Raw genomic sequence first — 14,324 nt, 5'->3', positions numbered from 1 at the left:
TTTATTTCAGTCTTTGTCTCTATGGACTGTGGAAGGTGGGTGAGAGTGGTGAATTGGTGTGAGCTTTGGTGATGAGTTTACAGGGTTCTATAAAGGTTTATAGATTATAATGTGGATTAAATTAAGATTAGGACTGGATAGTCCATCGCAGGATTTCCTTAAATCTGATCCTGGCTGTCCAGAGTCCCTCAGGACAAATATAAGGGTTTTGCCCATCATTTAGGCACTGATTTCTTTCTTTCTTTTTTTTTTTTTTTTTTAACTGAGTAACACGTACGTGCACTTTTCAGTCAATCAGGGGGCACAGTGCTTGGTTTATAGGAAATCCAGCAGGAGTCTGGACCCACAGGAGGTGATTATAGGAGCTGTTGAATTAATCGTGTTGAGTGATTGAGTAATGATGAGAGCTGCAGTGCTTGGTGTCACTCGTATGCTGTGTATGCGTGTGTGTGTGTGTGTGTACAGTGATGTGGCAGCGCTGTCCAGTCCTAGAGCGGTGTGTGTCGTGGGAGAAGACAGTCCCCTGCGTAGCCGAAGACACTCTTGGAGACAGCAGATCTTCCTCAGAGTCGCTACTCCTCAGAAAAGCTCCGATCCCACAGGTAAGTCAAACTCACAGTCACACTTGCACTCACAGATCACATCACAGACACTCACAGATCACATCACAGACACACCAGACACGCTTATGATAAAGACTCTTAATGAAAAGCAGGTAACTCAATCTCACAGTCACGCTTGCACTCACAGATCACATCACAGACACTCACAGATCACATCACAGACACTCACAGATCACATCACAGACACACCAGACAAGCTTATTATAAAGACTCTTAATGAAAAGCAGGTAACTCAATCTCACAGTCACGCTTGCACTCAGGGATCATATCGCAGACTCGCCAGAGCTTATGCTTATGTTTAGGTGCATAAATACATGTGTAGATCCATACATATATACATATGTAGATCCAAGCCCACGTGGTGTACCAAAGGTATCTCTGTTTTGCTTATCAAACAACTTTTATATCATACTATGTAGTCAATCCTGAAAACATGTGAGCAATAGGAGTGAGTGTGTATGAGCATGTTTGTGAGTGTGTGTGTGTGTGAGTGTTTGCGTTTGTGTGTGTGTGTGTTTTAGTTATTATTTTATTTCCCTGTTGTTATTTTTTTCCATTGTGCAATAGAGTTACATGTAACAGGAGACTCCAAACGGTTCCATGTTTCTATGGAAGTGGCTTTGGTTTGGGAGAGGAATGGCAATCATTTCACTGGAACTTTTAAACGTGACATACTTTAAATTGCCTCCCGTAAACTGCTCAAACTTTGAACTTTGGCCTAGGTTTTATTTGTTTTCTTTTTTTTCCTCCACAAATTCAAACAGAAGTCTGTGAGAGAAAAGTTTGACCACTGAGGAACTGACTAATTCCTCACTTTAAAGAGATATTTAACAGCTAGTAAAGATACAGCAGCCATGCCTGTGCCATAAGCAGTGGGTATGAATCAGCTGTCGTCAGATGCTGAAAAAATTTTGCACTGAATTGTAAATATACCAAATCCAATCTCTACATTTACCATAGCAATTTTCTTTCTTTCTTTCTTTCTTTCTTTCTTTTTTAAATGGGAGGTCCATTCAGTTGGAAAATCAGGTTAGATCAACGTTTCCCAACGGTGTTTTTTACATTACCCACAGGAGGTTCTGTCTTGGCCCTGCACCAAAACACATGCTTCTGTTTATCGGCTGCTTTATCATCATGGCACTGCTAGACAAATAGATTGAACTAGTTTTGGTTTGAGTTTGAATTGCGCCCCCCCCCCACACACACACACACACACACACACATATGCACACACATTCTTTGCCTCCAGGAACAGGAAGAGTGAAGCAAATTAGGAATATTAAGAAAGAGGGTGGGGATTTAAAAAGATAGAGAGAACAAAACAGGTAAATCGTTTTACTGGGAACGCAAACTCTTAAAATCTTTCTGGTTTAACGCGGCTGCTGTTGACCTTTTGATGGCCTTCTGTCTATTTCGCTCCCGCACACGGCCCCACCCTAACCCCTTCAGTTTTCTGGGTTAATGTTTGTTTGCTAAAAGACGGCAAACAAGTTTTCATTTTTATGAGCTCATTTAACTGCGACGCATTCCACTGGGGCGTACCACATATTATGGCTTACACGGGTAGTTTATCTATCATTGTGTTTTTTTTATTTTTTGTTTTAAATAGCGGTAATACAGGCAACTACCCAAAAAACTCACAGAGGAAGTGGAAGGGCAGTCTAGTAAGTGATTAATCTTAGTGCTACGAAGTCTCTTTAAATGATTAAAGTTTTGAGAGGTTATAAAAAAAAAAAAAAAAATCCTTATCTCTCCTTGGTTTGGGATCTGAGGTCATTGTTGAGTGGTAGGTGCAGTAACAGGTAGTGTCCTGTAGGTTGTGCTGTTGTTGATGACTTTAGCCACCTTTTGACAACAGTATGTGAAAGCGGTCAGGTATTAGTGTGTTGTTGTTTTTTCATAACGTAAACCCATATTTCTGACGGAAAAGGTCAATTTTGTTGATAGCAAATGGTAAGGATTTAGAGGTTAAACTCCTTGATGTTATAAAAAAAAAAAAGGACAAAAACGATCTGTTTAATCATAGTTGAGTCAAACGCGTAACTTTCACAGCGCAACTCTGTCACTGATTTTGTGAGTCAGTGGTTGCATCACGGTGGAGGGGAGAGAACCGTTGGAAAAAAAGATGAGTTTTTGTTGTCGTTGTTGTTAGTTATAGTCGTTGTCGTTTTTAATTTGGGTGCTTTGTGTTCCTAGCCTTTTTGCAATCAGTGCTTTTATTTATGAACAGCGTTCATATTTCAGGATGATGAAAGACATTGGTGGATCTTGGATCGGCGAGAATGAGGGCAGATTCTCTGCGTGAACAGTGCGGTGGCAGATTGAGAAATGTGTAAGTGACGAGCAGGTGTCTGACACGTCCCCTTTTGTTTTTGAGGAATCTTTGGCTGACGGCCAAGCAACGTGGATGCCTTAAACGGCAGTTCATCTTCCCCCCCGGTGTAATCCGGTTGATGAAAATACCCATCAACTGTTAATCTCAGAGATTATAACCTGTCAGTTGCTGTTTTGTGTATGGATGTTAAGACAGGAGTTGGTTCTTCTGTCTCGCTGTTTCTTGGTTTTTTTTTTTTTTTTTTTTTTAGTGCGGAATGTGTTTTAAGATTTTGGATTTGACAGAGATTCCAAAGCCTTTCAAAGTTTTCCGAAGTACTGTCTTTCACAATTCTCTGTCTTTCATTCTTTCTTCTTTTTTTTTATCTGTTTTTTTGTCTGTCTTTGTTTGTCTTTCTCTCAACCTGTCTGTATACTGTAAACCTGTTATAATTGGTCTACAATTTAGAAAATTGTTAGTTAAGTGAGTTTTGCAACTATCCCCCTAGGTGTTTTTGTAAGTGTGTGTGTGTGTGTGTCTGTGTCTGTGTGTGAGAGAGAGAAATTGTGTGTGTGAGTGTGAGTGTGAGTGTGTGTGTGTATGTGTGTGTGCGTGCGTGCATGCATGCGTGCACGAGAGTGTATGTGTGTGTGTGTGTGAGAGAGAGAGAGAGGGAGAGAGAACAAGTGTGTAAGAGAGAGAGGGAGAGAGAAAGTGTGTGTGTGGGTGTGTGTAAGAGAGAAAGAGAGAGAGAGAGCAAGTGTGCGTGAGAGAGAGCATCTGTGTGTGTGTGTAAGATAGAGAGAGAAAGTGTGTGTGTGTGCGTATGCGTGAGAGAGTGAGAAAGTCATACTGTGAAGAGTTTTACATCACAGACAGGAGAATGTCACAGAGCACAGTTATCACATTTCCTCCTTATTGCTAATCCCATATCATCCCCCCCCCCCTTTTTTTTTTTACTCTCAACCATTTTCACACAACAAAAGACTCTCCACCAAGACTTTTCCTCTGTCCTCGCATTTAGACATTTACGATGTGTTTTCTCCTCTTCTTCCGTGCCTTTGGTTTCATTCCACCTTTCCACCGTTCCGTCACTGCACTCGTGTGACCCTGGTTTTGAGCACTTTTACCCAGTAGCAGAGAACAGGCAGAACGTGAAGCAGGGTTCATGTGTGGCTGAGGGCAGCATGCCTGTGCACATGACGGATGTGACTGCGTTTCATCTGTGTACTTTCATGCATCATGTTGTCAAATTGTAAAGGGCGCTGGGGACAGGCGGGCTTTTCTTATTGTGGAGTCATTTGTGTTGTGTATGTTTAAGTCGCTTTGTAAAGCAGGGTGTTAACTGACAGCGCTGACTGGGTTCTGGACACACTCGGTTTGAAGTATGCCTTTCTCAGGTTATGTGAGGATAGTCTATTCACGGACCATGTGCCGTGACTGATCAGTCCTGTACATACATACATACGTACGTACGTAAAGTACTGAGAAAACATGTAGAGGTTTCTTATCTCTGTTTGCGTGCAGACATGCAATGTGCATGCAAGCGTGTGTTTGTGTAAGGTGTGGTCTTGTATGAGAAGGCATATAGAAAAGCAACAGTTTTTTTTTTTTTTTTTTTCCCCTTCCCCCCTAGTGCAGGTGTGTGTGTGTGTGTGTGTGTGTGTGTGGGGGGGGGGGGGGGGGGGGGGGCTGACTCTCTCTGCCTGAGTGTCTGTCTCTTTCTGATGATGTGGATAGTTTGTTCGGGTTGTGTGTGTGTGTGTGTGTGTGCGTGTGTGTGCGCGTGTGCGTGCGCGTGTGTGTGCGCGCGCGTGTGTGTGTGCGTGCGTGTGTGTGTGCGCGCGCGCGTGTGTGTGTGTGTGTGTGTGTGCGCGCGCGTGTGTGTGTGTGTGTGTGTGTGTGTGTGCGCGCGCAGTGGCCGGGCCATTGACTTGGCCTGTAGGATAGCTTGTTTACAGAGGGAGTGGTTACTGTGTGTGTCTGTGTCTGTGTGTGTTGGTGTTTGTGCTGAGGGAGTGTCTGGTGCCTGGATGTCCAAGTGCGTCAATGTCTTTCTGTATAAAAGCCACTCACATGAGCAGAACTGGGTCAGCGATGTGTGTATGTGTCCTGTGTCTGTATGTGTCTTCTCTACCTGAGTTTGTTTGTGTGTGTGTTTGGTAGGAGAAGTCATGCTTACTTACAATGTGTTAGACAAGGGTGGAGGTACTGATCTTTACTCTGTAATAACAGTTCTGCACTGACCTAGTACCACACACACACACACACACACGTATATATGTGTAAAAATTGTGTATAACTAGGTATCTGAAAGAGAGAGAGAGAGAGAGAGAGAGAGGGAGAGAGGGAGAGAGGGGGGGGGTGAGCATTTAAAGCCTCAAAACTGTAACCAGTGAGGGCTCAGTGTAGAATGGATTCAAAGAAATTTTGTAAAGGGTCATTCTGCAGGCCTCCCAACAGAACCAATCTGAACTAGTCCATCAGCTGTCAGTGCGTTATGTAAATGACTTATGTAAACAAACTGTTCCAGTGAACAGGCAGGGATAAAACCTCGGTGAGGATGAATCATGGAATGGTATGTCTGCTCAGGCTCAGCTCACTGACACTGGGCTTTCAGCACTTTTTGTGAATCATCTAATTATCTTCTGAACAGGGATTAATATGGTTTCTGTTATACAATCGTATTGATTGTATAGTTGTACAGTGGTACAATCAATACGGTTGTATTGATATACAACTGTATTGATAAATACAGTTGATGTATAACAATGATATGTAATGTCATAAAGATACAGCAATATATAGGCAGTATTCTTCCAATACCCCAGTGCCTTTAAAAGCCTGTGTGTGTGTGTGTGTGGGTCGGTCGGTCGGTCTACTGGATGTGTGACGGTTCACCCTGTTCAAGGTTCAGTTTATACCTTGGTATTTGGGCCTCGGTTCAGTTTGTATCACGGTTTAGCTTCAAACAAAATTGAACTTAAAACTGAGGGTTTTTTTTTTTCTGTTTTCTTAATTTGAACATATAAATTTAAAACAAAAACACAGCTTTTAATACAAACTGCTGCAGCTCTACACAGCTCCTTAAAAAACGAGAATGATAGAGAGCTAATCCTCCTTACCTTTTCCTGTTTTTTTTTTTTTGTCGTTATTTAAAACGAGTGCTCGGCCAACGTTTGTCGTTAAAACTGTTGTAAATCCGCTCAGTTCAAGCATGCACGCAACACGCGATAAACGTGGTCCACACGGTTTTTATCTCGGCGAGAAACATCAAGGAAAGGTTTTTCGTGTCGACTTCGAATTGTGATTTTAATGTTTTTCGTAATTGTCGGGAGGAGACAGAGTGGGGAATGTTCGCTGATCACGAGAGCACAGGTTCCCTGTGATTTTTGCCCCATTTTCAAAACAAAGAAAATCACTTTCGAGAGCTGAGATGAAAGAAGAAAATCCGCGGTTCATTACACACACACACACACACACACACACACACACACACACACACACACCGCGAACCGAACCCAGCACTGCAGGACCGCAGTTTTCGCTTTCGGCACAAAACTGCTACACACCGATGTGTCTATATGTGAGTGCAGGGTGTGTGTTTGCTCACGAAGGCTCAAGCGCTGTCTTTAAGGAACTGATGTGTGAACAAGTGTGTTTGTGCATCTCTGACGCACATTTGTGTGTGTCTAGATTTGTGTGTGTGCGCGTGTGTGGGGCATGTGCGTGAGTGTGTGTGTGTGTGTGTGTGTGTCAGTCAGTTGAGGTCAGCACACGGGCTTTGTATTTCCTGAGAAATGATGCTCATCTGATAAACGTTTATCAGGTCTTCAGCTCATCTCTCTCTCCCTCAAGGTTTACAACACAAACAGGTTTCTCCCTCTCTCTCTCTCTCTCTCTCTCTCTCTTTCTCTGTCTTTTTCTTTCTAAACAAAACTGAGTATTTTGAGGTCTGGGATCCACCCTGTAGTTTTGGGTGGTGTCCTCAACTTTTATTTTTATCGTGTGTTTGTGTGTGTGTGTGTGTGTGTGTGTGTGTTACGTGATGGTCTGTGGTTTAGTTCCTTTGTCAAGTGTTAATTACTGTAAACATGCTGGTTAACCCGTTGGCCACAGAGCTGCTCTCACAGTTAGAAAGTGAATTTAGTCACACACAGTCATTAAGTTCCACCACCATTCATCGAGTCCTGTGCAAACATGCCCCCGTGTTGCCTTGTCCGTTCCTTCAGTTTCATTTTGATACTTTAGTCTTGGAATATCTCAGCTTCACTCATGTATAAAAGAGTGCCCAGAGATACCAGCAGGAATGTCAATACAGCAGTTGTGACCATATCTCGTTATACTGTATTATCAATGTCACTCTCTCTCTCTCTCTCTCTCTCTCTCTCTTTATCTTTCTCCCCTTCTCTTCCTCAGAAAGGGGTGACTCTTCCCTGGAGGTGGGAGGCAGGATGGCCCTGGGGAGCGGGGCTGGAGACAGTGCCCTGGGGGCGGTGCCAGAGGAGAGAAGGCGGCGGAGTGGGGCGGAGCTCCGGGAACTGTGGAAGAAGGCCATCTTACAACAGATCCTGCTGCTGAGGATGGAGAAAGAAAATCAGAAACTACAGGGTGAGACAAACACACACACACACACACACACACATACACATACATACACATACATACACACACACACACACACACACACACACACACACACACACACACACACACATATACATACACACACACACACACACACACACACACACAGCAGTGCCTGATCTACACAAAGATGCTCCCCACACCCAGAAACACGTGCGACCAAAACCTGATGCAGTGCACCCTGAAACTGGAGAAGAACTGTTGAACACTTAAAGTTTGCTTGAGATGAATGGTATAGGTGTGTGATGACCGACAGCAGAGAGAAGGGTGTGAGTGGTATTTTGTTTCGTTCAGTCATTTTCCGAGCGGCTTATCGTAATTAGGGTTGGGGGGGGGTTGCTGGAGCCTCACCGGGCGAAAGGCGGAGAAACGCCGTGGACAGGTCGCCAGCCCGTCGCAAGGCGGACACACAGATAAACCCAGTCACACCTAGGGGTGAACACTGTAAGTCGATGGCGCTACCCACTATGCCGCCGCGCCGCCCGAGTGGTAGTTCTGCTGAAAGAAGTAAGAAGACTGTATGGAGTGTGGCACGGTTTAAAAAATGTGACATAACTGTGTAGATGGATGGAAGGAGGGAGGAAATGGGAAAACTAGAGGGGTAGGGGCATAGGGAGTGGGAGGGTATTTATACAGCACTAAGACATTAGAGTGAAGCACCTTTCGTAGAGTGGTTTTTAAAAGTGAAACAATGTGAATGGTTAGAAAGAGAGAAGAAGAGTGGATAGACAGAGAGAGAGAGAGAGAGAAGACTCGTGGCAGGCAGAGATGGTGGTGTGGAGTTGGGAAGTCTGTTTAATACAGTGTGGCACGGTTTACAGAATGAAAGAGAATGGGGTTTTTTTTTGGGAGGATGTCTGGAAGAGTGGAGAAAGCATAGGCGACTAGCTTGTTAACAGCAATTAACAGTATAGCAGCCCCAGTAGTGATGATAGCTTTACTCGCTTTTCTAGTTGTGTTGGACTAGTAGTGGTACCGACTGAGAGAACAGGTAAAGGCATAAATAAAACGATTGTTGTTGTTGTTGTTGGTACAGTTAATATAGAACAACAAACAGCGATAAAGTGCTGTAGCCAGTTTAGGACCCATTAAAATTCTAAAACATTTTACCTTTTGTAAAGTCTACAGGAAACTGGGTGAGCCCCAAATCTGTGTCGGGATAGTTTGTCGTTGGCGTTTTTGCGAAGTAACGGTGACCAACATAAACGTGGCCTGAGGCTGCTGTTTATTTGTTCGCTCTGATTTGGAGGTGTTTCCAAAACAGCTGAGGCCAAAATAATCACACTTCGTTTTTTTTCCTTTGTGAAAATCGAACAAAGCCGTCGGCGGCGATTCACTAATCGCTCATTTTTCCGAACCACTTAATAATCCAAGCTGTGCACAACATAAAAAACGAACACTGAAAGCGGATGAGGAAAGTGTACTCTCACTCTAGTAATTAGTAAACTGTGACTCAAAACTAACAAAGAGTTTGGGAAATACCCTCTTCGCACGATCACACGCACGAGCACGTTTGCCGCTGGGCCCGAAGCCCAAGCCCGAAAACTTAACCCGGGGGGGCCCCTCGAAGGTCACGGCAGATGAAACGCTCGCCGCGCTGACCCAGTTCTTTTGGAAGTTCTGCCGTGAGCCGCACGGGACGTGGCGGAGCGTGCCGAGAACGACAGGGGCGGGGCACCTGGGTTGGCACGGAGACGGGGTCAGAAGTTAACCTGCCGGGCCGACCTGACCTATTTTCCCTTCGGCTCATCCTCGACCACGCCTGCTGCTCCACCTGAGCCGAGGCGTGTCCTCCACCTAAAGGGAAAAAAAAAAACACAAAACAAAAAAAACATACAGGGTGAATAGAGAATCGTCCACACCTATTGAGTGAGGTGTTGACACATTACATTTGGGTCACAACTGAAGTAAAGAAAAAAAAAAAAAAACCTGCGTGTGATTTTCTTTATTTACCGTTGGTACGTTTCCATGGAAGAGGTATAGAGGACTGGACATGTCAGGGAGGGGTGGAATTTGACGTTTGAGTTCTCGCAGACATATGTAATTGGGTGGGGGTTTCTTTTTTTTGCTCTTCTTTTCCTTTTGTTGTGCTTCCTTTTCTTTCTTTCTTTTTTTTTTTTTCCCCTTGTTGGATGGGTGGAGAGGGCCTCCCTATTTGTCTTGTGGGTTTCCTGCTCCATTTATCTATTCCTGCGCTCACAGTTAGTGTGATATGAAGGGTGGGGCTGGTTACAGATATGGGAATTACACACACACACCCCCCCACACACACACACACAAAAACACATTATGAGATATTAAGCCCCCCTGCCTCGTTCATCTCCTCTCCTGTTCTCTCCTAGTGCAAGGTCTCTCCTATCTCTTTCATTCCATACTGGGCCATGATACAGTTCTCTGATTCACATATTCACACATCCCCTGAGTACTGCTCCATGTTTAAGAGTGATAGTTGACTGCTGTCTGTGGGTGTGTGTCTCTGTATGTGTGCGTGCGTGTGTCTCTGTGTGTGTGTGTGTGTCTGTCTGTCTGTCTGTCTGTCTGTGTGTGCGTGCGTGCATCTGTGTGTGTGTGTTTGTGCGTGTATAGCCTCAGAGAATGACCTGCAGAGCAGACGTCTAAAGCTGGACTATGAAGAGATCACACCGTGCCTTAAGGACGTCACACTCGTCTGGGAGAAGATGCTAGGGACCGCAGGGAGGTCAAAGGTCAAGTTCGACCTGGAGAAGATCCATGCTGCAGTTGGGCAGGGTAAAAGAACTTACGTCCAACAGATCTCTCTTTCTCTCTCTCTCTCTCTCTCTCTCTCTCTCTCTCATTCTCTCATACAGACACACGCACACACACATTTTTCTGAACTCTAAACCACCCTGTACATGGCGGTTAGAGCATGTACCTGCAGTCTTGTGCTGCTGTACCTGTCTGTGGTGATGTTTGTATGTTGACAGCATAGGGGAATACGAGATTTATCAGACTCTGAGAGTAAATGAGGTGTGATGTGAGAAGTGCATGGCTATGTCTTCAACTCTGAGTCCTACAATATTATCTGTGTGGCGCTAACACACTTCTCAAGCATTTGTTCACTCTGTGTACTTGGAATGTCAACAATAAAGATCTTTCACTGTGTCTCTGGCTCTCTGTCTCCCTCACTCTTTCCTCTTATCTCAGGCGTTCCAAGACAGCACAGGGGAGAAATCTGGAAGTTTCTATCAGAGCAGTGCCTCCTGAGACAGCAGGTTCCCACCAGCCGCCCTCCGAACACAGGCACGCCATACAAAGAGCTGCTCAAACAGCTCACCTCGCAACAGCACGCTATTCTCATCGACCTGGGTTAGTACTGAACACACGCACGCACACACGCGCGTGCACACACACACACACTCACCTTATAAACCAGCTCACCTCGCAACAGCACGCTATACTTATCAACCTTGGTTAGTACTGAATACGCACACGCACACGCACACACTCACCTTATAAACCAGCTCACCTCGCAACAGCACTCTGTATTCATTGACCTGGATTAGTACTGAACACACACACACACACACACGTTATAAAACAGCTAACCTCAGAACAACATGCTGAAGCCATACACCTGGATTAGTGCTGAACATACACACATACATGCACACCATACACACACCTTTATACAACAAATCAACTTGCAACAACACGTTCTAAGCTTAGGTTAGTAATGAACACACACACACACACACACACACACACATACTTTAATAAAAGTTTTTTAAACAACTCACTCATCTGCTAGGTTTAACAGCAAAATGCAGATCACAATTTAAAAAATGTTCATTTGACCCACCCATTAAACAACAGCTATTGTACGAAACACCTGAGTGATTCGACCTTTTAGGCTTTAGGCTGCCTCTGCCGTAAAGGGACTTTCCTTATTTCATACACGTTTTGTTTCGGATATAATGCAGACATTCATTGTGAAAATTTCCTTTACTTTCTCCATCTAGCTTGCAAACCATTTCTTCCTACAACAGGAGGAAGAAATGTTTTTTTACAAGCCGGTTCCCACTCCCCTTTAGACCAAGGCACACTCGGCGCACGTCCGCAGACACTGAATGTTGGCGTTTTAGTTCTCCACCCCCTCTCTCTGCTGATGTAAAACGATGGAAAGATTCTACCAGGCTTTGAAGCCTCTAACCAAACAGTGTCAAACTGGGTTTGAACTCCAGTTCTGAAATATTAAACGCATAGCTAGGCCATTACCAACTTTGTGTGTGTCTGAAAAATTAATGTCGTTTTGGACATGAGGCGATTACCAAAAAGACACAAATACGAACACACACACACATACACACATACACACACACACACACACACACACACACACACACACACACACACACACACACACAGAGCTCTTAAAACAGCTTGCTTCTAGACAACATGCTGTAATCATACATCAGGGCAGTTATAGAATTACTCACACACACTAACACACACACATATCACACACACACACACACACACACACACACACTAACCTATCCGCACAACGCCCTATATATATAGCTGGGTGTGTGCGGGAAAAGAGGTGTAAAATATACTGTCCCTCTATATTATTAAGGGTGGTATTATCATGACTAAAGCCTCCTAAATATGTGACGGAAAGAATGAAGAGCTTAGAGCAGATGAGAAAAGATGAAAAGTTTTAGGGGAGAGAGAGAGAGAGATGGACAGACAAAGAGGAGTTGTCTGTGGTGTTCATATCAGCGTGGCAGTGGAAAGAGAGGGGGAGAGCACGCTGCATATTCTCACTGAAGAGAGACTATGCTCAATCACAAAGGAATGTGTTTGTAGCCTCACACAAGCCCCTGCGCACACACACACGCACGTATGTTAACATACCTACAGGTAAGTGCACCTAAACGTGTGTGTGTGTATGAATTTGTCACTCTGAATGACAGTGAATATTAATTTGCGTACAAATAAATAAATATGAGTGTGTGTGTGTGTGTGTGTGTGTACACACACACACACATATATATATATATATATATATATATATATATATACCACATACACATATATATGTACACACACACACAATAGCTCTCTTACAGAGCCTACATTCGTTAGACTTCGGAAATACTATACACCCATTCATTTAGTCTCACACTCACACACACACACACACACTCGTGTACATGCACATGCACGCACACGCACACATGCACACACGCACACACCTGGCATTTTAGTGGCTTAGCGCTGACTCTGACTGTCCTGGTCAAAGAATGTACCTCTGTAATTACACAGTCAAATGTGGAAGCTTTTTACCCCTTTTTCCCCCCTCTTTTCTCTTTAAATTCTTCAAGACTTTGTTTCTGTCATTCCTGTGCTTTGTTTAAGCCCCTTTGACGCCACAAGCAAGAATGTCTCACTAAGCATGTCTAAACAGCATTTTGGAAAATACAGTGGGGGTCTTAGTGGAGAGCGTGCGAGTTTTTGCTCAAGACAAGCGACGGTGACACATTTTAGCAAATGTAAAGTTCTGTGGTATATTTTTTTTTTGGCAGTTTACCATGTTTGCTATGTTTGTGCAAAATATTCAAATGTCTTACCTTGAAGCTGTCTGTAATGCAGTTGTGGATTCTGTGATTATGTGTGGGATTGTCGTGTAGTCTGAAGTTTGATGTTACTGGTAAGGCAGATACAGTGGCGCAGTTTTAATTTCACCTGTACTCACACTTCCCTTTATATTTTGAGGGAATTGAAGTTTGACAGATTTTAGGATGAATCAGACCAACTGTTGAAAAACAACGCCATATTTCTCAACCTCTTATTAAGACATAGTTGCATAAAATATAGTATACGTATTAAGGGTGTAACGGTTCTGAAACCGAGACCGAAACCACGATACAAATATCCACGATCTCGTATTCCGGAACCGCGATCCCCCATCCCCTCCACCACCCCAACTCCAACTCGCTGCCAAACCACTGCAGGTGCAGCCTGATGAGCTCTCATTACGTTACTAATGTAAAAAAAAAAAAAAACTCATTTCACAGTTAACACTATAACACATGTAAATTATGAAATTATTATTCTGTTTAAAGTTACGGGAAGCTGTATATTTTGTGTTGGGGACAAAATACATCGTACACATATATGGTATAGGATGTTCGCCTCGGTGCGCGTTGTGAACTGAGTGAATATAGTCTAGCTATAACCACGCACGCTCCGTGCATGACTTTTTTTTTACGCTCTGATGGTCAGTCGACCGAAACGTCAGCGAATAAAGTGATACTCGACGAGATACAGTGCGCCCTCTCTTCTACATTTATGTATGTGGAAGTAAAATTAAAAACTCAGTTTCTAAAATTAAAAACCCAATTCCAGAACGGAGCCGTATCTTAGCAACTGAATGAGCACATGTTCAGCGATGCAGCCTCGTAAGGATGGCGACCGCAAAGCCAGAGCTTGAGGACAGTCCCGTATACTTCAGGTCCTCTGTTTGGGAACCTTTAAGTTTTCCAGTGAATTACAGGAGCAATGGGCAAAGACAAGTGGATAAGTGTGCCGGCATTGTGAAACTGAAATCGGGTATGTTGTTGGCAGTATGTCGGACATGATCTCATTTGAGACGGCATCGTCCAAATGTGAATATTACCGGTACAAGGAAAAAGCAGAGTGGAGAGCAAACTGGAAATTATGGCCAGTTTGCCATTGTTTACAAGTTTGTGCAGGTTTATAAGTTTAAAAGTTAA

At 43.8% G+C, this 14,324-nt stretch overlaps 1 protein-coding gene across 1 annotated transcript in view; it reads left to right on the top strand.

Annotated features, from left to right (window-relative positions):
- Positions 1 to 14,324, top strand: part of tbc1d1 (TBC1 (tre-2/USP6, BUB2, cdc16) domain family, member 1) — a 47,324-nt gene that overhangs the window by 25,379 nt on the left and 7,621 nt on the right. Inside the window, exons 14-17 of the mRNA XM_030787721.1 lie at positions 466 to 602; positions 7,357 to 7,548; positions 10,171 to 10,332; positions 10,750 to 10,911. Coding sequence (XP_030643581.1) covers positions 466 to 602; positions 7,357 to 7,548; positions 10,171 to 10,332; positions 10,750 to 10,911 — 653 coding nt within the window. The remainder of the gene's footprint in view (positions 1 to 465; positions 603 to 7,356; positions 7,549 to 10,170; positions 10,333 to 10,749; positions 10,912 to 14,324) is intronic.

Source organism: Chanos chanos, chromosome 11 (assembly GCF_902362185.1).
Source record: "Chanos chanos chromosome 11, fChaCha1.1, whole genome shotgun sequence".
Classification (NCBI taxonomy): Eukaryota; Metazoa; Chordata; class Actinopteri; order Gonorynchiformes; family Chanidae; genus Chanos; species Chanos chanos.
This window is presented reverse-complemented; position numbering and strand designations above follow the sequence as displayed.